The 26359-nt window shown below is 39.4% G+C and overlaps 1 protein-coding gene across 1 annotated transcript in view; it reads left to right on the top strand.

Annotated features, from left to right (window-relative positions):
* The first annotated feature begins 7145 nt into the window (after nucleotides 1-7145).
* LOC145296039 (diacylglycerol kinase theta-like) overlaps nucleotides 7146-26359 on the top strand; it is a 1210689-nt gene continuing 1191475 nt past the window's right edge. The window contains exon 1 of the mRNA XM_080142083.1: nucleotides 7146-8503. Coding sequence (XP_079998209.1) covers nucleotides 8245-8503 — 259 coding nt within the window. The 5' untranslated portion in view covers nucleotides 7146-8244. The remainder of the gene's footprint in view (nucleotides 8504-26359) is intronic.

Below are 26359 nucleotides of genomic sequence, written 5' to 3'. Positions count from 1 at the left end.
GGACATTGTGGAGGCTTGATATCACCAATAGAAGACCGTTGGTCGTTTTTGTAATAATATCATGAAACTATTTTCATATGTGCAATAACTGTAATCCCTTGTGGTTAATGAGGAAAACTGGTCTTGGACGCTTGGACATTATTTAAACAATATGCACAGCTCCTCTTATGTATTAGGTTGATGCAAAAACAATATCGTTTTCTCAAATGTTATTTTATATATAATTTCTAAATGCATATATATATATATATATAGCCATGCTTTCGCCATCATTTTGATGCACGTTTTTCACTCTATTGAATTGTGTTATTTGTTACCGTTCTCAATCTCTCCATTGACTTTTTCAGGCTTTTCGACAGCATGGACAAAATTCAAATCTGCACGATTTTCTTGTTCCAGCTCAAGTCCAAAAAGCTGTCGAGACAGCTCATCATATCAATGATACGTTTGACGTAGGAACCGCTAACAAATATGTGGCACAAAGGTGGTTCAAGAAATTTCGCAATGGTGATGAGGGTCTCAAAGCTGAAGACGTTGCGGTCAGCCGACTACAGTTGATAACGAATATTTGAAAGCTTTAATTGAAGCCTATTCTTGCAAAAACACATGAGAAATTGGTGTTGAACTCGATGTCAACCACTCAACAGTCGTTCGCTATTAAAAGTAAATAGGGAAGGCAAAAAAGTTGAATAAGTGGGTGGCACATGAATTGAATAATAAATCAAATCGTTGCTTTGAAGTGCTCCTTCTGTGCAACCAAAACGACCCATTTCTAGAGCGGATTGTGACGTGTGATGAGAACTTGCAACATTTGACACAGAGGAGAAGCTCCACAACACTTCCCAAAGCCGAAATTGCACCAAAAATGGTTATGGTGACTGCTTGGTAGTCTGCAGCCGCTTTCATTCATTACAGTTTATTGAATCCGGGTGAAACAATTATGGCGGAGAAGTACTGCCAACAAATTGATGAAATGCACCAAAAATTCCAACGTATGTGCTTGAGATTGGTCAATATGAAGCGATCAATTCTCCTCCATGACAATGCTTGCCTGCATGTTGCTCAACTGACCCTGCAGAAGCTGAACGAATTGGGCTACAGGACTCTGCCTCATCCGCCATACTCACCTGACCTCTCATCCACTGATTATCATTTTTTTCAAGCATCTCGACAACTTCCTGCACAAAAAATGCTTCAAAAGCCAAGATGCTGCCAAACTGGCCTTTAATGACTTCATCACTTCCAGAACTTCGGATTTCTATGCTAATGGGATAAATATACTTGTTTCTCATTGGCAAAATGTGTCGATTCTAATGGTTCTTATTTCGATTAATAACGTTTATTATGAGAGGAGTTATTATTTTTTGAAGTTGAACATCAGAAAACGACATTATTTTTGCACCAACCTAATATATATGTTAAATCTTTCATCGTATGACTATGTCATTGTTACAATTTACCATGTCTTGATAAAACAATATTATTACACGGTATCTGCTTGGCATGTAAAAAAACTCCATATGCATTAACAAGAAAAACATTTCAACTGGAAACTGAATAAATCACAAAAAAGGTTTTTTTTTTTTTTTTTTTTTTTTTAACATAATACATTACCACGGTATTTAATTAATTCTTTTTTTTAACTTGCCATGTGTGGATTTTCTTCTTTCCCCCCCCCCTCCCAGCTTGATTGATCGCAATTTTGAACTGCTTCTTCGTTTTATAACTTTTATAAAGTGTCTACTGTTTATCTACGGTTAACAATATTCTTTTGGAGAGATCGCAAATCCGACAGAAACTTTTAAACTTTTTAAACAACATTGCAACTGTATTTCATTCTTAACAAAATAAAAACAGAAGGGTAAGTAAACTATATTTTATTGTAAATCGGTAACAACGGACTGAAGAGGTTAAACAAGTTGTCGTTGATGGAAGAAAAAAAAAGTTCTCCTCAAATTGTTTTTAATAGGTTCATAGAGCAGCTAGAACCCAAATAAAATTTTAGAGTCGGTTAAAACTAATGTCTTAGGAAGAAGAGTCGTTAAATGATTTTGTGAACAGATGTAGACAACTCACATCCAGAGATGTTCCTTATCTGATTATGAAAAACAACAGGGAATAATTGAACTCATTATTGCCAGCATTCCGATTCCAAATTTTCCAAAAGAGTTGTTAAGAAGAGAAAATACCTTAACACTGGAAGAAACTGTTTGTATCGGCAAAACATATAAAGCTTTTAACATAAAACTTATATGCTAAACAATAACGAGGATGGAAGCACAACTATTCAAGCTATAAGAATGGCAAAACATTTGAAGAACTTTAGTGAATGCCTCAATTGTGGTAGAAGCTATGGATTTCACTGTGAACTCTGCCCAGCATTTGGGTTCAGATGCAGCACATGTGGGAAAGTATTGGACATCAATTTGTTTAGCAAATCAAAACCAAGACAAAGATCAAGGTCACAAAACACACATTACCAGTTTTACATTTCATAAAATATTCCCAGAGAGATAAGACACTAATGGTTTTCCAAACATAAAAGATCAAATAGGAGACAAGAAACTGATAGGATACAACAACACTCCAATAAAACATTATGGTATGAAGTGCTTTCAATAAGTTTTGAGCGTTTTTGATATGGGCAATTTTATTGATAGTACAGGGTGACCCCAAAAAAACAAAAGCTAAATGGAGGCCATCTAGAACATATGCTGTAGAATGGAGAAAAAAAGACCAAAGACCCTAGTGTTTTGATGTGATGTTTTAAATATAATAAACTAGTTATGACCAAAGTTTCATTTCATTCGGATAAAACACTAAGAAATGAGGCCTAATTAGAGCTGGGGCCCGTTTTTTGAGTCACCCTGTACATACTTGGAACTCTTGTCCTCTTCGAAGTAATCTCCTCCAGTTGCAATGCACTTGTACCGTTCCAACAACTTCTGGAAGACCCAATGGAAGTCCCCTTGTGTGAGCGTATCAGTGACCTTTGTCACAGCCTCCTTCATCTCCTCAATTGTCTCATAACGACAGCCTCTAAGGTTTTCCTTGAGCTTAGGGAATAACCAAAAGTCACAGGAGGTAAATTCTGGATTATAAGGAGGGTGAGAAACTGATGTCCATCTTAGTCAAATAACCTGTGATAAGGATAGAGTGCATTGTACTGGTGGAAATGCTGATTCAATTTGAAGAGTGCTGGCCTCTATTGATGGAATCTTTTCCTGAATTTTCTAAAAACCTCAACATAGTTTTCCTTACTGACTATCTGTCCAGTGGGAACTCAGTGCATGTAGATCATGCCCGTGCTTCCAAAAAAAAAAAAAAAAAGGGATCATCATAAGTCTTTGGCTGGATTTGCTCTGTCTGGCCTTCTTAGGTCTTGGAGAGCCAAAATGTTTCCACTGGGAACTCTGTCTCTTGATCTTTGGGCCATAGCAGTAAATCCAGCTTTCATCACAGATCACCAGAGCATCAAGAACTGTAGTATCTGAATTGATCAGCTCTACCATCTGTCTGCTGTCATAGCAACGTCTTTCTTTCTGATTTTCTCTGAGTATCCTTGGGACAAACTTCATGTAAATCTTCTGCATCTCCAGTTACTCATGAATAATTGTGTGTACAGTTCCCACACTGATATTAAACTGTGCATTTATTGTCTCTATATATAGACACACGACGGTTCATATTCATGAAATTCTTTATTTGGCCAATCAACTCTGGTGTTCTGACTTCTTTATTCCTCTCATACCTCTCATCATCCCTCACAGACTACCTTGCCTTCCTTGAATCTCTTATGCCACTCAAAAACCGATACTCAATTCATGCAAGGTGGTCCAAAAACAGTTTGAAGCATTCCATATGTTTCTGTGACATTTTTTCCAAGTTTAAAATAGAATTTTATTGCATATCGTTCTTCTAAAGTGGCCTCACGTCCAGATTGCATTTTTAAAATTCACTAGCTGTGACAATCAGGCTTTAGTAGGGTGTATTCCAATTCCTGCTGTAGTTGTTCCTAAAATCATGAAAATTGGTCAGTCATCTCATAAGATGTATAGCAATAACATAAGTTTTCAAAAGTCTACGACAATTTTCAATGCCTATACAAAATATCTGGAAACTTATTGAAGGCACCTCATAGCATCGACATGACATGTAAATACAATGAATCAAACGGGTATAACAGCAGTTTTTACATTGTAGATGTGCAAAGGCAAGCAGACTACCCTTGATAGAACAGCTTGAACTAATTACCCTTTACTGCACAGTCAAAAAAGAAGATGCACACCAAACTCTTGGCGTAGCACTAATCAATGCAATTAAAGACTTGATACAGATGGATCCAGGCCAGTTCGATAAAATTGGCTCCATTCCAGGATCGTTGATAGCATCAATCAACGAAATCATACAATCACATATTGATGCATTTAGAAAAACCTCAATTGCTCTAAAAGACAACATAAAACAGGAACTTGACAACATGGTCAAAAACAATATCAGCAGAAAGAAATCAATAGTAACCGACTGTTACGATAATGCAAAATCATTTGCAATAGTTATCGAAAGAGGCTGAGAGTACTCCAGTCTGGGAAAACTTGTCACTCAGATTCCAAGTGCAATCATCAATGATGACCTGTGTGATAACACCGTGTGAATACATGATAATAATTTAAGTGTGCATACTAAGGGGTGGGAAAAACAGAGGAAGGCTAGCCTCATCCAGACTTTAACCAGAATGGTGCAAGGAGTACTGGAATCCTGACGTGGTTTATTTATTACTCAAATTATAGGAAAAGTCAATCTGTAATCAGTAAGAGTCTGACAGTAAACAACTTTTGCGACAACATCAATTGAGTTGCAATAGTATTGGAAATCTGGAGAGAGTTGCTGTCATCCAGACTCCAGGTAAAACCTTTAGTAATGAGAGAGAGAGAGAGAGAGAGAGAGAGAGAGAGAGAGAGAGAGAGAGAGAGTACAATCCCTGGAACAGCCAACAGCGAACTTACTGCTGCATCCTGGGAAGGCTCAGAACAGCCCAGCGTTCATTCTATTTGAGCTCTTTTCCCTTTTTACCGGATTTTATTTTACGTCGTGCGTTGGACACAATCACGTTTTCGTAGTAAACTATCGTGACACACTGTTACGTCTACATTCATTATTTAAAAAAAAAAAGAAAGAAAAGAAGAAGAAACACAGTATCCAAACGTCGCAGACTCACGTGCACCCATACTCACAAATGCATGTTGACTATTATTATGGTAAATTGGTATTAGTAGCAATTTAGTCTACTTTGGTTTTGCTAACATCTTCCGACACCTTGTTGTCATCATCACTATTTGTCTCATCTTCTTCACCATTATCGTTGGTATTGTAGTATTTGTGGTCGTCAAAAAAGATTGTCACGGGGGAGCGCAACCGTCACTGCTGGTCGCAGAGACCCTGGCGTCATTCTGCTGCGGGCTGCTCTTCGCTTGGCCGAAAAACGGACATATACGCACATCACAGAGATACACGAAGAGGAAGAACAACATCCTTAAACTATCTCTCTATCGTCTCCTACCCTCTTGATCTGTTATATTTTTCTTTTTTCGTTTACTAGTCTTATTTTCATCATTATCACACATAGTAATTAACTCACATCAGCAACAACACCAATGGCACTTACAATTTAAAGAAATAAGTAATATCAAAAAAGAAAAAAAAAATGAAAGAACATTATTATCTTTAAAATTACTCCGTCTTAAAAGAAAACGTAAAAAGAAAAACAAACAACCACATAAAAACGAAAATTATTTATTATTTTTCTTCTGTTTTCAATTGTTGATATTTCGTTTCTGCTTTTACTAAAGCTTTCTTTTATCACACTTGAATAAATCACTATGGTTATTAATTCTAACTTTACTATTTTAATGCCAAATCCTATTGTTAAATGTTAGAATTGACCATTTGAAGATAAAGAAAATGTAGCGACGATGCATGCTGTCACAAGGAGAATTGTTTTATTATTTTTTGTCATTGGAGAAAAGTGAGATTTTAAAAAGAAAGTGACGGTTGTGATAATTATTACAAAATAAAACAAAACAAAAACCGTCGCACAACTGAGAGAGAAATATAAATTATATAGCAAGTGAATGACGCAGACACTCTCCTCCTCACTCGTGGTGCTGGTGAGTGCACATCCACGAATTCATCTAGAGCTCAGAACCAGCAGATGTGCAATCCATGTACTTCGCCGGACTGCTTTTTGACCATTCTTCTGCTTCCTTCGATATTATTGTCATTTTCAGTCGCGCGATCATATAACGGCTATCTTCTTTGAAATCATCAACAGAAACAAGAGAGAGAGAGAGAGAGAGAGAGAGAGAGAGAGAGAGAGAGAGAGAGAGAGAGAGAGAGAGTAAACGTTACAACAACTACAACAATATTGGCCAGATTTTACAAATAATTATTACTATTATTGCAACAACAACAAACAAAAGCGCACCTTGGGTCATCCTTTTATTTTCAGCAGTGAGTGCTCAGTTCATTTATCACCACATCCACTTTCCTTCTCCATCAACCACCACTGTCGCCCCATCATCATTTCCGTCAACACCTTTCCCTCCCCTTACTGCATGTCCTCCTCCTCACTGTTGTATTTCAACTACTTGGTTGGTACCGGCAGCTACAACAGATAATATCTTCCCCATCTCTGGCAGCAGCAACAACACCTCAAATAATAAGAATCATAGTAGTCATAATAATTCTGCTACCACTGCGAAAACAACAAGCTTCGAGATCATATATTTTACTTTCCCCTTTTCCTCTCTTTCTTCCTCTTTTTTCCCTTTCGTAACAACCGCATCACTTAATAATAATACCACCTCCGCAACTTCCGCCGTCATCAATGTTACGATTGTAAATTATAAGATTACCAATTTACTCTCAAACACCCAAACTACTATTGATTCTTCGGCGAGACAGTCTACGATTAATAATAATACAGACAATTCCACAAGTTCTTCAACGGCGAAAAAAAAAAAACAAAAACAAAAAAACAAAAAACAAACAAAAAAACACGGAGGAGTTACGGCTTTAACAGCAAAAGACTAAGAAAGAAAAGGAATTATTCCTCTTCCTCTTGTATCCCCCCTTCCTTTCTTCTTTTCCCTCATCATTTGAAAACAGTTCGCATCTCGTTTCCTTCCTCTTTTTTTTTCTTTCTTTCCACATACGTTATATCTCATCCTCTCTTACTTCGGCGTGGCTTCTTCTTCTCCACTCTCGCTTTCAATCCTTCGTTTTCTTCTGCACCATTTTCTTCTTCATCTCTATCACCTTTATTTTCCTCCTAACAGTGTTGCACAACAAGTAGTAACCGAGGTCTTAATAGTACTAGGAGCGTTGGTGGTGTTGTGCGTGCGTGTTCCCGCATCTCCCCATGTGTGGCGGCACTGTCCTGGTGCTGGAAACACCTTGCCGAGCTGGTGAGGCTTCGACTTCTCTTTATTCTTATCAATCTTTCTTAAAATCTTCACCGTCGCCTCACTCAAGAAAAGAGCCATCACTTTTGCCATCTCCTGTATCTACACCTGCCAGTTGTATATCTTCTTCAGTACGGGCGTCGGCGTCATCGTCGTTGTTGTCGGAGGAGGAGGAGGGGCACCTGCGCCACCCCCACCGCCACCCTCCTTTCAGCAACAACAACCTTTCAACGACACAACTACTACCACTTCCAATATTCGCACTACTACTACTACTACTACTACTAGTACTATCAACGCTGTTGTATGTCGTACTACTACCAGACCACCGAACAGCAGCTATAGGAATAATAGTACTACTACTATCACAACCAATACCAAGACTAATAAACCTATTGTTGTCAGTAGTAGTAATAGTGCTCCTGTTGCCCTCAGTACAACAACAGCACCCAATCAAACAACAGCAACAACAACAACAACAACAACAGTACTACAACAATACCAACATTATCATCATCGCCATCAGCATCATCACAAACACCGGCATCAGCCCCTACAGCAACTCCTCTTACACCAAGTGGCATTACTGCTACCGCCACTACTACGTCAACCAGCAGCATCATCGTCATCGCCGACAGCAGCAGCAGCTGCGGCTGCAGCCGCTGCCGCCTCTCTCTCTGTCGGCTCTTGCTTCGCCCCACCTCCCCCTCTTATCACCACGAGGGGCAGCAGTAGTGGTAGTAGTAGTAGTGTGACTACTGCTGCTACTGCTACTAGTAGCATGGCCGATCCTCCTCCGGTGTTAGTATCGGCCAGGCCGACCACGCCGACCAACAGTATTGTAGATACACCGTCGACGGTCGAAAGGCAAGATGTGGACAGACTCACGGAGAGCCCGTCCTCCGGAGGAAGCTTGGACAGCTCTATTGAGCATGGCCATGGCCATTTCTTCATTAAAAAGACTTTCCACAAACCTACCTACTGTCACCACTGTACTGATATGCTGTGGGGACTCATCGGCCAAGGATATGTCTGCGAAGGTAAGAACAACCAAAGAGAAAACATTACATATGTAACATCAGCATTTACTTGATTTTTTTTATTTAGTGATGAGAATACGCGCGTGCGCGCACAAGCACATCGTCAAAAAAAAAAAATGTAAAAACCACTTGTTTTATCAACATCATCTTGATCAAAGGTTACTTTTAGATAATGCACATATCTTTCTAACGTATGTAAAAGAATCAGAAATCATTTGCCTCTCTTTTCTCCATATTATTGATTATTGGTTGCATACAACGGAAATAGTTTTAAAAATATAATTTATTGTAATTTGCCCCCCCCCCCTTTAGATCCACCCCATGCATCACATACCCCATCATTCAATGTTATTAACAATAATAATAATAGAATTCTTTCTTTCTCTTATTTATTATTGTAGTAGTAGCAATAATAATATCTTATACAATAATAATACAGTATAATAATAATAACAACAATAATAATAAACTCACTTGTAAAGATTACGTTTGACGTCGTAAATTATTTTCAAGAAAATAAAATTATTTAAATAAATAATATTTCTCTGAATTATATTGAAAATCGTTTACGAATGAGTATATATATATTTTTAAATTTTATTTCAAGATTGTGAGAAAACTCCTTAACTTTTTTGGGGGGCGTGGGGAGGACGTTTCAATGAAGCCAAGTGTATTTTTATGATTTAAAATTTTTATTCAAATTATTCATTACCTTAAAAAATAGCCGATCTATGGAGTTAAATTATAAAAAGAAATTAATTAAAATTAAATTAAGAAATAATTTTCAACTTCATGTAAAATAATTTATGTCAAAGTTATTGACACTATTTACACTAGGAACAAAGTGTAGTATCTGTTCTGATACTACACTTCACCTTTTTGTCCTCAGTTAGTGGAGGAGAAATTCTTCTTGACTGAGACAATTTTTTTTATTTTTGTTCCTATCCAGAGTGCCCCTTTTTGGAGAACTGGATTTTCTCCACATTAAAAACTGGACTTATGTCTAACTCTACCCTCGTACTACTAATAATATACACTAGTGCTATTATTTGTACTCCTTAAATGTTCTCATGCAGGTCAGTCAGTGGCGCACTGGCGCACCTAAATGGCTCACGGTGATGTTCTCCGGAGCCTGGACGACAAGTCTCCCCATATCATCATTATTATTATTAGTTTAAAATCCAATTGCGTCCTTCTTTGTATACAGTCTTTAATCATCTTTTGTCATCTGATCTGATATATATCAATGCCATGATAAAGCATTTTAAAGCAACTTCGTTTTGGAACCAATTTTTGCAAATTTAGCCTTTTTTCTTTTAAAGTAGTGTAGCCTGTATTTAAAACTTCGTTTTTAAAAATAATCTGGGGAAAAAGGCTGAACTGCGTAAAAAGGACCAAATTCGCGAAATTTGGACTAAAAACGTCGAATGGTTCTTCAATAGGTGACTGAACGATTTACTAGAACGTTGCATTAAAAGCTGAACACTCCTACAATCCTACATGTAAATTTTCATTTTGTTTGATAATCTGGTAACCTGGTATCTGCTGTTAATTCGATAATAACCCGCCGAGAAAAATAATAAAAAAAAACAAAAATAAAAAATAAAGGACAAGATTCTTCAGGTCCGCCATTATTATTATTATTATCATTATTATTATTATTATTATTATTATTTAAGTCTATGATAATTATTCAAATTTGCACTGATGATGGATGGGCGGCAATTAAAAATTAAGATAAAGAAAATACAAAAAAGTTTGTATGATGTACGTAACAAACTTTGTATTTTGTAACAGAACGTAATTTGATCAAGTAGTTTTTTTTTTTTTTTTTTTAAATTTAAGAAAATCAAAGTTTACGACTAAGTGAAGTCGTAGTGTTTTCGTTGGACATGATGAAATCCGATGAAATAAACAAGAGGGAGACAATTCAAAACAAAGCGTCGAGGTAGTAAAATCGCTAAAAATCGTAACTTTCTTGTTTGTTTCCTTTTTTCTTTCTAAGTGCCAATTTCAATTAGGTTTCTCGTTTATACAGTGATCGCTCATATGTAAAAAAAAAAAAAAAAAAAAAAAGCCTGAGTGACAAGTTTCCGCAGATTTGCTTTTTTCGACCACACTGTTGCAAAGGCTTTCTCTGGAATTTGAGTAACAATAAGACACCTCAGGCTTTCAGTAGTTTTCGTGCCCTTTCGGTGGAAGTTCGTATAGTGGTCCTTTTCTTCGGATGTTCCATCCTCATTAAACCCTTTACGGTTATTTTCTGTGTTACTTACCGATTACTTTTATGTTTTTTTTTTTTTGGGGGGGGGTTATAATAATAATAATAATAATAATAATAATAATAATAATAGAACAAACGGCAAAAAGTAGTAAAAGTGAACAAACTAAAGAATTTCGTTACTTGAACCTTAACCCTAACCCTAACAGCGTTGCCCTGGAATAAATGAGGATCCTTCTTAAACTGCTATTTTCATCTCGATTTTTGTATTCGCAACTTTTCATGTGCATCTAATCTTTCCAAAATTGAAAACGCTCACGTTTCGCCCGATGTAACCTCCAACCCTCTTCAGGTTATCCTTTGCAACTTGAGAACACCTCCTAAGTTCCAAAATATGCATCTGAAGAATGTCGCAGAGTGACCAAAACGTGAAAATAACAATCAGAATAAAAATCAGTCTATCTGAAATATTCTCAAAAATTTTTATTGTTTTTCATAAAAATTTCCATGTAAATTCAAACTCCAGCAAATTAATACCAAACATCAACGGATGATTCGTAGTATTTTTTCTGGAAAAAATGATTTTATTATAGGACTTTATTGAACAATTAATTGCATCCTTGGCGGACAGACACAGACAAAACACGTTACGATTAAAGAATAGGATCTGTTCTGTTCTCGATCTCGGACTTAGATAATTTTTATTGTTGTATTCAATCCATAATGCCTTTTGAGAACTGACTCCCCCACCCCCACACATTAAAAACGACTATGCGTCTAACTTTGCTCAACAGTAAATCAACTCGAACTATGTGTATAATTGATTTTTAATTCAAGAAAACAATCGCACTATTTGTTCAAATAAATTTCCCACTTTTTAACTTCATGCATACGTTTTATATACATTTTATATAATTTTTATATACATTTTATATAATTTTTATATACATTTTATATAATTTTTATATACATTTTATATAATTTTTATATACATGTTATATAATTTTATATACATTTTATATAATTTTTATATACATTTTATATAAGTTTTATATACATTTTATATAATTTTTATATACATTTTATATAATTTTTATATACATTTTATATAATTTTTATATACATTTTATATAAGTTTTATATACATTTTATATAAGTTTTATATACATTTTATATACGTTTTATATACATTTTATATAAGTTTTATATACATTTTATATAAGTTTTATATACATTTTATATAAGTTTTATATACATTTTATATAAGTTTTATATACATTTTATATACGTTTTATATACGTTTTATATGTTTTATATACTTTTTATATACGTTTTATGTAAGTTTTATATAAGTTTTATATACGTTTTATGTTTTATATACTTTTATATACGTTTTATATACATTTTATATAAGTTTTATATACATTTTATATAAGTTTTATATACATTTTATATAAGTTTTATATACATTTTATATAAGTTTTATATACATTTTATATAAGTTTTATATACATTTTATATAAGTTTTATATACATTTTATATAAGTTTTATATACGTTTTATATACGTTTTATATACTTTTTATATACGTTTTATATACTTTTTATATAAGTTTTATATACGTTTTATATAAGTTTTATATACATTTTATATACATCCAAATAATGAATTACAATTACCATTTTCATATAAAATTGAAAAATGAAAGTAAATAGTTTGCTACGAAATAGTAATACTCTGGCGTAGCCCTCCCCCCCCCCCCAATCTATGGAAAATCTGGTCCCAAATTGAAATGTCAAACCTACACAATTAAAAATGGTAGCGGAATTACGGTTCACTTTGGCTTGGCTATCTTCATGTATCTTAATCATAATTATTTTTTAAAGCGACAATTTTTCTTTATCTATTTTATTTAAAATCAATGAGAATAAAAAAAATGTTATTTTTAGTTATTGCTCAGACAAATTAGTTAAATGTCATTTTAATTGAACAAAACTGGATGCTAAAAAAAGATAGACAATGGACCATTAAATTAAAATAACGTTTAAATGCGACTAGATTAATCTTATCCTTGTTTTATTTTTAATTTTCTTGGGATCTGTGCGTTATAGTAATTAGTATGAACTTAAGTCTAATATATTGTAGTAAACAATGACTAAAAGATGGGGTTTCCCTCTCGTGTACCCACAAAAAAATTAAAAAGAAAAAGTATTTTCTTAAAATTTAATTATAATTAATGTACATTGTACATCTTTTCTCTCACTCTCTCTCTTCATGCCCATCTTTTCTCTCACTCTCTCTCTTCATCCCCATATTTTCTCTCACTCTCTCTCTTCATCCCCATCTTTTCTCTCTCTCTTCATCCCCATCTTTTCTCTCTCTCTTCATCCCCATCTTTTCTCTCTCTCTCTCTTCATCCCCATCTTTTCTCTCTCTCTCTTCATCCCCATCTTTTTTCTCTCTCTCTTCATCCCCATCTTTTTTCTCTCTCTCTTCATCCCCATCTTTTCTCTCTCTCTCTTCATCCCCATCTTTTCTCTCTCTCTCTCTTCATCCCCATCTTTTCTCTCTCTCTCTCTTCATCCCCATCTTTTCTCTCTCTCTCTTCATCCCCATCTTTTTTCTCTCTCTATCTTCACTACAATGTTATTATCTCTCTCCCTCTCTGAACCTCCATCTTTCAGTTTCTCTCTCTTTTCCTCCACATCTTTTTCTCTCTCTTAACCCCCATCTTTCTCTGTCTTAACCCCATCTTTATCTATTTCTCTATCTCTCTCAACCCTCATCATTCTCTCTCTCTCCTTTCACACCATCTCCTCTCTCTCTCTCCTTTCACGCCATCTCTCTCTCTCTCCTTTCACGCCATCTCCTCTCTCTCTCCTTTCACGCCATCTCCTCTCTCTCTCTCTCTCTTCACGCCATCTTCTCCCTCTCTTCCTTTCACGCCATCTTTCTCTTTCTCCACCCCCATCTTTTTTCTCTCTCTCTCTCTCCACCTTCATCTTACTTTGGGTCTCTCCAACTCCATCTTTTAGCATGATGTTTGATCACATTACATTTAAAGTTATGGATATGGGTACAAGAAGGGAGTTCCAAAGCTGGCGTCTTAAGGAAAGGAGCTCTCTAGCATCTCTGGACCTACGTAGTGAATGGATGGGATTTCACTGATACGTGCATTCATTTTTTTTTTTCTCACATGTTGAGAATAGTATGGTGTCATCAGTAAATAGATCTATCTCAGACATAAATTCATTAAGGAGGTTGTTTATTAAAATCAGGAACAATAAATGGCCAAGGATCAATCCCTGGTATACACCTGTATTTATGTAATGTTGTTTGAGTGTACGGACATTGAGACCAACCTAAATCTTTCTTTTGGATAGAAAGAATCTAATTATATTCAGTATTCGCTCAACAAAACCATAGGAATTAATTTTCATGAAATGCATTTTATGCCAAATCTTGTTAAAGCCTTTTGATATATCATTTGTTTTGTCAAATGATGGCATATGTGTTTAGAGATGACCATAAAGATATCTGCAGTAGAACGTGCTTGCCTAAATCATATTGTTGGTCAGAAAGAAGTTATTAACAAGGTGGTAGACTATCAGTAAGGATTCAAAGATTTTAGACAGGGGGCGGGAGTACACTAATGCAGTGATCATCCTAAGAGGTAGATCTATCATCAGATTATTCATTACGGTTACTGAAAAAGCCATTCCCTAACAATCTCTCCTCAATCCTATACATTTCTCTCTTCATATAATTCTCTCTCTCTTCAGCTTCATCTTTCCTGTTGTTTCTTTACACCTCCATCTCTGTTTCTCTCTCTTTTAACCCCATCTTTCTCTGTATACTATCCTTTCTCTTTCTCTCTATCTCTTAAGTCTCATCTTCCCCTCTCTCTCTCTCTCTGACACAGTCTCTCTTTCTCTCTTAAGCTACATCTTTTCTCCAACATTCTTGCCTTGCATCTTTTTTCTTTCTCTTGCTTTGAATTTTTTGTTATCTTTTTCTGGCCTTTCATTTTTTTCACGTTTTCTAGCCTTGCCTTGCAATATTTGTCTCTCTCTTGCCTTGCAACATTTGTCTCTCTCTTGCCTTGCAACATTTGTCTCTCTCTTGCCTTGCAACATTTGTCTCTCTCTTGCCTTGCAATATTTGTCTTTCTCTTGCCTTGCAATATTTGTCTTTCTCTCTCTATCTTGCCTTGCAACATTTGTCTTTCCCTCTCTATCTTACCTTGCAACATTTGTCTTTCTCTCTCTATCTTGCCTTGAAACATTTGCCTTTCTATCTCTATCTTGCCTTGCAACATTTGCCTTTCTCTCTCTATCTTGCCTTGCAACATTTGCCTTTCTCTATCTTGCCTTGCAACATTTGCCTTTCTCTCTCTATCTTGCCTGCAACATTTGCCTTTCTCACTCCCTTGCCTTGCAACATTTGCCTTTCTCACTCCCTTGCCTTGCAACATTTGCCTTTCTCACTCCCTCGCCTTGCGACATTTGCCTTTCTCACTCCCTCGCCTTGCGACATTTGCCTTTCTCACTCCCTCGCCTTGCGACATTTGCCTTTCTCACTCCCTCGCCTTGCGACATTTGCCTTTCTCACTCCCTCGCCTTGCGACATTTGCCTTTCTCACTCCCTCGCCTTGCGACATTTGCCTTTCTCACTCCCTCGCCTTGCGACATTTGCCTTTCTCACTCCCTCGCCTTGCGACATTTGCCTTTCTCACTCCCTCGCCTTGCGACATTTGCCTTTCTCACTCCCTCGCCTTGCGACATTTGCCTTTCTCACTCCCTCGCCTTGCGACATTTGCCTTTCTCACTCCCTCGCCTTGCGACATTTGCCTTTCTCACTCCCTCGCCTTGCGACATTTGCCTTTCTCACTCCCTCGCCTTGCGACATTTGCCTTTCTCACTCCCTCGCCTTGCGACATTTGCCTTTCTCACTCCCTCGCCTTGCGACATTTGCCTTTCTCACTCCCTCGCCTTGCGACATTTGCCTTTCTCACTCCCTCGCCTTGCGACATTTGCCTTTCTCACTCCCTCGCCTTGCGACATTTGCCTTTCTCACTCCCTCGCCTTGCGACATTTGCCTTTCTCACTCCCTCGCCTTGCGACATTTGCCTTTCTCACTCCCTCGCCTTGCGACATTTGCCTTTCTCACTCCCTCGCCTTGCGACATTTGCCTTTCTCACTCCCTCGCCTTGCGACATTTGCCTTTCTCACTCCCTCGCCTTGCGACATTTGCCTTTCTCACTCCCTCGCCTTGCGACATTTGCCTTTCTCACTCCCTTGCCTAGCGACATTTGCCTTTCTCACTCCCTTGCCTTGCGACATTTGCCTTTCTCACTCCCTTGCCTTGCGACATTTGCCTTTCTCACTCCCTTGCCTTGCGACATTTGCCTTTCTCACTCCCTTGCCTTGCGACATTTGCCTTTCTCACTCCCTTGCCTTGCGACATTTGCCTTTCTCACTCCCTCGCCTTGCGACATTTGCCTTTCTCACTCCCTCGCCTTGCGACATTTGCCTTTCTCACTCCCTCGCCTTGCGACATTTGCCTTTCTCACTCCCTCGCCTTGCGACATTTGCCTTTCTCACTCCCTCGCCTTGCGACATTTGCCTTTCTCACTCCCTTGCCTTGCGACATTTGCCTTTCTCACTCCCTTGCCTTGCGACATTTGCCTTTCTCACTCCCTTGCCTTGCGACATTTGCCTTTCTCACTCCCTTGCCTTGCGACATTTGCCTTTCTCACTCCCTTGCCTTGCGACATTTGCCTTTCTCACTCCCTTGCCTTGCGACATTTGCCTTTCTCACTCCCTTGCCTTGCGACATTTGCCTTTCTCACTCCCTTGCCTTGCGACATTTGCCTTTCTCACTCCCTTGCCTTGCGACATTTGCCTTTCTCACTCCCTTGCCTTGCGACATTTGCCTTTCTCACTCCCTTGCCTTGCGACATTTGCCTTTCTCACTCCCTTGCCTTGCGACATTTGCCTTTCTCACTCCCTTGCCTTGCGACATTTGCCTTTCTCACTCCCTTGCCTTGCGACATTTGCCTTTCTCACTCCCTTGCCTTGCGACATTTGCCTTTCTCACTCCCTTGCCTTGCGACATTTGCCTTTCTCACTCCCTTGCCTTGCGACATTTGCCTTTCTCACTCCCTTGCCTTGCGACATTTGCCTTTCTCACTCCCTTGCCTTGCGACATTTGCCTTTCTCACTCCCTTGCCTTGCGACATTTGCCTTTCTCACTCCCTTGCCTTGCGACATTTGCCTTTCTCACTCCCTCGCCTTGCGACATTTGCCTTTCTCACTCCCTCGCCTTGCGACATTTGCCTTTCTCACTCCCTCGCCTTGCGACATTTGCCTTTCTCACTCCCTCGCCTTGCGACATTTGCCTTTCTCACTCCCTCGCCTTGCGACATTTGCCTTTCTCACTCCCTTGCCTTGCGACATTTGCCTTTCTCACTCCCTTGCCTTGCGACATTTGCCTTTCTCACTCCCTTGCCTTGCGACATTTGCCTTTCTCACTCCCTTGCCTTGCGACATTTGCCTTTCTCACTCCCTTGCCTTGCGACATTTGCCTTTCTCACTCCCTTGCCTTGCGACATTTGCCTTTCTCACTCCCTTGCCTTGCGACATTTGCCTTTCTCACTCCCTTGCCTTGCGACATTTGCCTTTCTCACTCCCTTGCCTTGCGACATTTGCCTTTCTCACTCCCTTGCCTTGCGACATTTGCCTTTCTCACTCCCTTGCCTTGCGACATTTGCCTTTCTCACTCCCTTGCCTTGCGACATTTGCCTTTCTCACTCCCTCGCCTTGCGACATTTGCCTTTCTCACTCCCTCGCCTTGCGACATTTGCCTTTCTCACTCCCTCGCCTTGCGACATTTGCCTTTCTCACTCCCTCGCCTTGCGACATTTGCCTTTCTCACTCCCTCGCCTTGCGACATTTGCCTTTCTCACTCCCTTGCCTTGCGACATTTGCCTTTCTCACTCCCTCGCCTTGCGACATTTGCCTTTCTCACTCCCTCGCCTTGCGACATTTGCCTTTCTCACTCCCTCGCCTTGCGACATTTGCCTTTCTCACTCCCTTGCCTAGCGACATTTGCCTTTCTCACTCCCTTGCCTTGCGACATTTGCCTTTCTCACTCCCTTGCCTTGCGACATTTGCCTTTCTCACTCCCTTGCCTTGCGACATTTGCCCTTCTCTCTCTCTCTTGCCTTGCAACATTTGCCCTTCTCTCTTTCTCTTGCCTTGCAACATTTGCCCTTCTCTCTCTCTCTTGCCTTGCAACATTTGCCCTTCTCTCTCTCTCTTGCCTTGCAACATTTGCCCTTCTCTCTCTCTCTTGCCTTGCAACATTTGCCCTTCTCTCTCTCTCTTGCCTTGCAACATTTGCCCTTCTCTCTCTCTCTTGCCTTGCAACATTTGCCCTTCTCTCTCTCTCTTGCCTTGCAACATTTGCCCTTCTCTCTCTCTCTCTTGCCTTGCAACATTTGCCCGTCTCTCTCTCTCTTGCCTTGCAACATTTGCCCGTCTCTCTCTCTCTTGCCTTGCAACATTTGCCCTTCTCTCTCTCTCTCTTGCCTTGCAACATTTGCCCGTCTCTCTCTCTCTTGCCTTGCAACATTTGCCCTTCTCTCTCTCTCTCTTGCCTTGCAACATTTGCCCTTCTCTCTCTCTCTCTTGCCTTGCAACATTTGCCCTTCTCTCTCTCTCTCTTGCCTTGCAACATTTGCCCTTCTCTCTCTCTCTTGCCTTGCAACATTTGCCCGTCTCTCTCTCTCTTGCCTTGCAACATTTGCCCGTCTCTCTCTCTCTTGCCTTGCAACATTTGCCCTTCTCTCTCTCTCTCTTGCCTTGCAACATTTGCCCTTCTCTCTCTCTTTTTCCTTGCAACATTTGCCCTTCTCTCTCTCTTTTTCCTTGCAACATTTGCCCTTCTCTCTCTCTTTTTCCTTGCAACATTTGTCCTTCTCTCTCTCTTTTTCCTTGCAACATTTGCCCTTCTCTCTCTCTTTTTCCTTGCAACATTTGCCCTTCTCTCTCTCTTTTTCCTTGCAACATTTGCCCTTCTCTCTCTCTTTTTCCTTGCAACATTTGCCCTTCTCTCTCTCTTTTTCCTTGCAACATTTGCCCTTCTCTCTCTCTTTTTCCTTGCAACATTTGCCCTTCTCTCTCTCTTTTTCCTTGCAACATTTGCCCTTCTCTCTCTCTTTTTCCTTGCAACATTTGCCCTTCTCTCTCTCTTTTTCCTTGCAACATTTGCCCTTCTCTCTCTCTTTTTCCTTGCAACATTTGCCCTTCTCTCTCTCTTTTTTCTTGCAACATTTGCCCGTCTCTCTCTCTCTTGCCTTGCAACATTTGCCCGTCTCTCTCTCTCTTGCCTTGCAACATTTGCCCTTCTCTCTCTCTCTCTTGCCTTGCAACATTTGCCCTTCTCTCTCTCTCTCGGCTTGCAACATTTCTCTTTCTCTCTTGCCTTAGAACATTAGTCTCTCTCTCTTGCCTTAGAACATTAGTCTCTCTCTCTCTCTCTCTCTCGCCTTGCAACATTTGTCTCTTTCTCTCTTGTAACATTTGACTTTAGCAACATTTGTCTCTTTCTCTGTCTTGGCTTGCATCTTTTTTCGGTGTCTCTCTTGGTTTGCATCTTTTGTCGGTGTCTCTCTTGGCTTGCATCTTTTGTCGGTGTCTCTCTCGGCTTGCATCTTTTGTCGGTGTCTCTCTCGGCTTGCATCTTTTGTCGGTGTCTCTCTCGGCTTGCATCTTTTGTCGGTGTCTCTCTCGGCTTGCATCTTTTGTCGGTGTCTCTCTCGGCTTGCATCTTTTGTCGGTGTCTCTCTCGGCTTGCATCTTTTTCTCTCTCTTTTCTCATTCTCTGTCTCTCTTGACTCCATCAATCTTTTGTTTTTTGACTCCATTTTTCTTTCTCTTTTTTACTCTATCATGTTCTCTTTTTATTTTGACTCCTTCATTCTTTCTTTCTATTTTGTCTATCATTCACTCTTTCCCTTTTGATTCTGTCATACACTCTCCTGAGAACATCATTCTTATTTGTGACACTTTCTCTTTCTCTCTGTCTTCAGCTTACATCTTTCTCTGTTTTTGTCTTCACCTTAGTATTTTCTTCATCTTCGAATTACTCTCTCTCCACAATCGTATTTTCTCTCTCTCTCTACGTTTGCATTTTTCTCTTTCTCTTCACATTCTCATTTTTTCTCTCTCTTTCTTCACGTCTGCATCTCTCTCTTTCTTCATGTTTGCATTTCTCTCTCTCCTTTCACATCCGTATTTTTCTCTCTCCCTCTTCCTAATCTGATTTTCTCTCTCTCTCTCTCTTTTCACGTCCGCATTTCTGTCTCTTCACATTCGTATTTCTCTCTCTCACTTTTAACATTTGTTTTTCTCTGTCTCTCTTTTAATCTTCAGGTTTTTGTCTCTGTCCTAACATTTGTATTTCTCTCTCTCTTTACCTCTATCCATCTCTCTCTATTTCTATTTTACTACTGTATATCTCTCTCTCTATGTTCACCTTCATCTTTGTATCTATTTTCACCGCCCTGTTTTTCTGTCTTTTCACCTCTACGTTTGTTTTTCTCTTTTTATCCCCACGTTTTTCTCTGTTGCATACTTGTGTGTGTATATATATATATGTGTGTGTGTATATATATATATATATATATATATATATATGTATACATATCTTTTTGATGTATCTCCATCGATACAAGTTATATAGTGGTTGTGCATAAAATTAACTATGTGTTATATTGCATCTATATAAACATGTAATGTTGTGTAACGGCTACTGTCGTCTAGTGGATGTGTATGCATGTTTGTCGGTGTTTACATACAACATATAATTGAGTAATGGGACAATAATATAACAAGGGACAGTTCTTTAACAAAAGGACAAATAACATCTTTGTCTGTACCACACGAGATAAAAGTACACATACCTTTTTCCACTGGTTCATCTTAACTACAAAGGGTCTGTAAAATAAAACCATTTCCCTCTGAAGGAAAACGTCATATGTGAAGTTATATTTTCTTTATATAAAATTTATTCACTCTCGGAGTTGGACGCATTTCTCTATTATTTCTACATCGCCTAATATGTATCTGGCTGGTCTGTGTTGTAAATATATCATAAGTAATTTCTTTGTTAAACTGACATCACACTTATTGTCCAGGTCATCCTTGTTATTTTTTACTATAAATTATGTGAAATGAAATTCCAAATCCATTTATTGTGATTTTAAAATTTATCTGAAACAATTCGACTCTGCTTAACTCACATTCCTGTCTTTGCTCCTAAATTCATTTTGTAACATTATTTTTCTTAATTTATAATTTAAGACATTATCTTCACCTCCAGTTTTCTCTCTCTGCATCTTCACCTCCAGTTTTCTCTCTCTGCATCTTCACCTTCATTTTTCTCTCTCTGTATCTTCACCTCCGGTTTTCTCCCTCTGTATCTTCACCTCCATTTTTCTCTCTCTGTATCTTCACCTTCATTTTTCTCTCTCTGTATCTTCACCTTAATTTTTCTCTCTCTGTATCTTCTCCTCCAGTTTTCTCTCTCTGTATCTTCACCTCCATTTTTCTCTCTCTGTATCTTCACCTTCATTTTTCTCTCTCTGTATCTTCACCTTCATTTTTCTCTCTCTGTATCTTCACCTTCATTTTTCTGTCTCTGTATCTTCACCTTCATTTTTCTCTCTCTGTATCTTAACCTTCATTTTTCTTTATCTGTATCTTCACCTTCATTTTTGTCTCTCTGCATCTTCTCCTCCAGTTTTGTCTCTCTGCATCTTCTCCTCCAGTTTTGTCTCTCTGCATCTTCTCCTCCAGTTTTCTCTCTCTGCATCTTCACCTCCAGTTTTGTCTCTCTGCATCTTCTCCTCCAGTTTTGTCTCTCTGCATCTTCTCCTCCAGTTTTGTCTCTCTGCATCTTCTCCTCCAGTTTTGTCTCTCTGCATCTTCTCCTCCAGTTTTGTCTCTCTGCATCTTCACCTCCAGTTTTGTCTCTCTGCATCTTCTCCTCCAGTTTTGTCTCTCTGCATCTTCTCCTCCAGTTTTGTCTCTCTGCATCTTCTCCTCCAGTTTTGTCTCTCTGCATCTTCTCCTCCAGTTTTGTCTCTCTGCATCTTCTCCTCCAGTTTTGTCTCTCTGCATCTTCTCCTCCAGTTTTGTCTCTCTGCATCTTCTCCTCCAGTTTTGTCTCTCTGTATCTTCTCCTCCAGTTTTCTCTCTGTCTGTATCTTCTCCTCCAGTTTTCTATCTCTGTATCTTCACCTTCAGTTTTCTCTCTCTGTATCTTCACCTTCAGTTTTCTCTCTCCGTATCTTCTCCTCCAGTTTTGTCTCTCTGTATCTTCACCTCCAGTTTTCTCTCTCTGCATCTTCTCCTCCAGTTTTCTCTCTCTGCATCTTCTCCTCCAGTTTTCTCTCTCTGTATCTTCTCCTCCAGTTTTCTCTCTCTGTATCTTCACCTCCAGTTTTGTCTCTCTGTATCTTCTCCTCCAGTTTTCTCTCTCTGCATCTTCTCCTCCAGTTTTGTCTCTCTGTATCTTCTCCTCCAGTTTTCTCTCTCTGCATCTTCTCCTCCAGTTTTCTCTCTCTGCATCTTCTCCTCCAGTTTTCTCTCTCTGTATCTTCTCCTCCAGTTTTCTCTCTCTGTATCTTCACCTCCAGTTTTCTCTCTCTGTATCTTCTCCTCCAGTTTTGTCTCTCTGTATCTTCACCTCCAGTTTTGTCTCTCTATATCTACTCCTCCAGTTTTCTCTCTCTGCATCTTCTCCTCCAGTTTTCTCTCTCTGTATCTTCTCCAGTTTTGTCTCTCTGTATCTTCTCCTCCAGTTTTGTCTCTCTGTATCTTCTCCTCCAGTTTTCTCTCTCTGTATCGTCTCCAGTTTTGTCTCTCTATATCTTCTCCTCCAGTTTTCTCTCTCTGTATCTTCACCTCCAGTTTTGTCTCTCTGTATCTTCTCCTCCAGTTTTCTCTCTCTGCATCTTCTCCTCCAGTTTTCTCTCTCTGTATCTTCTCCTCCAGTTTTCTCTCTCTGCATCTTCTCCTCCAGTTTTCTCTCTCTGTATCTTCTCCTCCAGTTTTCTCTCTCTGTATCTTCACCTCCAGTTTTGTCTCTCTATATCTTCTCCTCCAGTTTTGTCTCTCTGTATCTTCTCCTCCAGTTTTGTCTCTCTGTATCTTCTCCTCCAGTTTTCTCTCTCTGTATCTTCTCCTCCAGTTTTGTCTCTCTGTATCTTCTCCTCCAGTTTTCTCTCTCTGTATCTTCTCCAGTTTTGTCTCTCTATATCTTCTCCTCCAGCTTTCTCTCTCTGTATCTTCTCCTCCAGTTTTCTCTCTCTGTATCTTCTCCTCCAGTTTTCTCTCTCTGTATCTTCACCTCCAGTTTTCTCTCTCTGTATCTTCACCTCCAGTTTTCTCTCTCTGTATCTTCTCCTCCAGTTTTCTCTCTCTGTATCTTCTCCTCCAGTTTTCTCTCTCTGTATCTTCTCCTCCAGTTTTCTCTCTCTGTATCTTCTCCAGTTTCGTCTCTCTGTATCTTCTCCTCCAGTTTTCTCTCTCTATATCTTCTCCTCCAGCTTTCTCTCTCTGCATCTTCTCCTCCAGCTTTCTCTCTCTGCATCTTCTCCTCCAGTTTTCTCTCTCTGCATCTTCTCCTCCAGTTTTCTCTCTCTGCATCTTCTCCTCCAGTTTTCTCTCTCTGCATCTTCTCCTCCAGTTTTCTCTCTCTGCATCTTCTCCTCCAGTTTTCTCTCTCTGCATCTTCTCCTCCAGTTTTCTCTCTCTGTATCTTCACCTCCAGTTTTGTCTCTATATCTTCTCCTCCAGCTTTCTCTCTCTGCATCTTCTCCTCCAGCTTTCTCTCTCTGCATCTTCTCCTCCAGTTTTCTCTCTCTGCATCTTCTCCTCCAGTTTTGTCTCTCTGCATCTTCTCCTCCAGTTTTGTCTCTCTGTATCTTCTCCTCCAGTTTTCTCTCTGTCTGTATCTTCTCCTCCAGTTTTCTATCTCTGTATCTTCACCTTCAGTTTTCTCTCTCCGTATCTTCTCCTCCAGTTTTGTCTCTCTGTATCTTCACCTCCAGTTTTCTCTCTCTGCATCTTCTCCTCCAGTTTTGTCTCTCTGCATATTCTCCTGCAGTTTTCTCTCTCTGTATCTTCTCCTCCAGTTTTCTCTCTCTGTATCTTCTCCTCCAGTTTTCTCTCTCTGTATCTTCACCTCCAGTTTTGTCTCTCTGTATCTTCTCCTCCAGTTTTCTCTCTCTGCATCTTCTCCTCCAGTTTTCTCTCTCTGCATCTTCTCCTCCAGTTTTCTCTCTCTGTATCTTCTCCTCCAGTTTTCTCTCTCTGTATCTTCACCTCCAGTTTTCTCTCTCTGTATCTTCTCCTCCAGTTTTGTCTCTCTGTATCTTCACCTCCAGTTTTGTCTCTCTATATCTTCTCCTCCAGTTTTCTCTCTCTGCATCTTCTCCTCCAGTTTTCTCTCTCTGTATCTTCTCCAGTTTTGTCTCTCTGTATCTTCTCCTCCAGTTTTCTCTCTCTGTATCTTCTCCAGTTTTGTCTCTCTGTATCTTCTCCTCCAGTTTTCTCTCTCTGCATCTTCTCCTCCAGTTTTCTCTCTCTGTATCTTCTCCTCCAGTTTTCTCTCTCTGCATCTTCTCCTCCAGTTTTCTCTCTCTGTATCTTCTCCTCCAGTTTTCTCTCTCTGTATCTTAACCTCCAGTTTTGTCTCTCTATATCTTCTCCTCCAGTTTTCTCTCTCTGTATCTTCTCCTCCAGTTTTCTCTCTCTGTATCTTCTCCTCCAGTTTTGTCTCTCTGTATCTTCTCCTCCAGTTTTCTCTCTCTGTATCTTCTCCAGTTTTGTCTCTCTATATCTTCTCCTCCAGCTTTCTCTCTCTGTATCTTCTCCTCCAGTTTTCTCTCTCTGTATCTTCTCCTCCAGTTTTCTCTCTCTGTATCTTCACCTCCAGTTTTCTCTCTCTGTATCTTCACCTCCAGTTTTCTCTCTCTGTATCTTCTCCTCCAGTTTTCTCTCTCTGTATCTTCTCCTCCAGTTTTCTCTCTCTGTATCTTCTCCTCCAGTTTTCTCTCTCTGTATCTTCTCCTCCAGTTTTCTCTCTCTGTATCTTCTCCAGTTTCGTCTCTCTGTATCTTCTCCTCCAGTTTTCTCTCTCTGTATCTTCTCCAGTTTTCTCTCTCTGCATCTTCTCCTCCAGTTTTCTCTCTCTGTATCTTCACCTCCAGTTTTGTCTCTCTATATCTTCTCCTCCAGTTTTCTCTCTCTGTATCTTCTCCAGTTTCGTCTCTCTGTATCTTCTCCTCCAGTTTTGTCTCTCTATATCTTCTCCTCCAGCTTTCTCTCTCTGCATCTTCTCCTCCAGCTTTCTCTCTCTGCATCTTCTCCTCCAGTTTTCTCTCTCTGCATCTTCTCCTCCAGTTTTCTCTCTCTGCATCTTCTCCTCCAGTTTTCTCTCTCTGCATCTTCTCCTCCAGTTTTCTCTCTCTGTATCTTCACCTCCAGTTTTGTCTCTATATCTTCTCCTCTAGTTTTCTCTCTCTGTATCTTCTCCAGTTTTGTCTCTCTATATCTTCTCCTCCAGCTTTCTCTCTCTGTATCTTCTCCTCCAGTTTTCTCTCTCTGCATCTTCTCCTCCAGTTTTCTCTCTCTGTATCTTCTCCTCCAGTTTTCTCTCTCTGTATCTTCACCTCCAGTTTTCTCTCTCTGTATCTTCTCCTCCAGTTTTGTCTCTCTGTATCTTCACCTCCAGTTTTGTCTCTCTGTATCTTCTCCTCCAGTTTTCTCTCTCTGTATCTTCTCCTCCAGTTTTCTCTCTCTGCATCTTCTCCTCCAGTTTTGTCTCTCTGCATCTTCTCCTCCAGTTTTCTCTCTCTGCATCTTCTCCTCCAGTTTTCTCTCTCTGCATCTTCTCCTCCAGTTTTCTCTCTCTGTATCTTCTCCTCCAGTTTTCTCTCTCTGTATCTTCACCTCCAGTTTTGTCTCTCTGTATCTTCTCCTCTAGTTTTCTCTCTCTGCATCTTCTCCTCCAGTTTTGTCTCTATATCTTCTCCTCCAGTTTTCTCTCTCTGTATCTTCTCCAGTTTTGTCTCTCTATATCTTCCCCTCCAGCTTTCTCTCTCTGTATCTTCTCCTCCAGTTTTCTCTCTCTGCATCTTCTCCTCCAGTTTTCTCTCTCTGTATCTTCTCCTCCAGTTTTCTCTCTCTGTATCTTCACCTCCAGTTTTCTCTCTCTGTATCTTCTCCTCCAGTTTTGTCTCTCTGTATCTTCACCTCCAGTTTTGTCTCTCTGTATCTTCTCCTCCAGTTTTCTCTCTCTGTATCTTCTCCTCCAGTTTTCTCTCTCTGCATCTTCTCCTCCAGTTTTCTCTCTCTTTATCTTCACCTCCAGTTTTCTCTCTCTGTATCTTCTCCTCCAGTTTTGTCTCTCTGTATCTTCACCTCCAGTTTTGTCTCTCTATATCTTCTCCTCCAGTTTACTCTCTCTGTATCTTCTCCTCCAGTTTTCTCTCTCTGTATCTTCTCCTCCAGTTTTCTCTCTCTGCATCTTCTCCTCCAGTTTTCTCTCTCTATATCTTCTCC

Source organism: Euprymna scolopes, chromosome 16 (assembly GCF_053919585.1).
Source record: "Euprymna scolopes isolate OS-2025 chromosome 16, ASM5391958v1, whole genome shotgun sequence".
NCBI lineage: Eukaryota > Metazoa > Mollusca > Cephalopoda > Sepiida > Sepiolidae > Euprymna > Euprymna scolopes.
The sequence above is the reverse complement of the archived record's forward strand: the minus strand, read 5'-3'. Positions and strand labels throughout refer to the sequence as shown.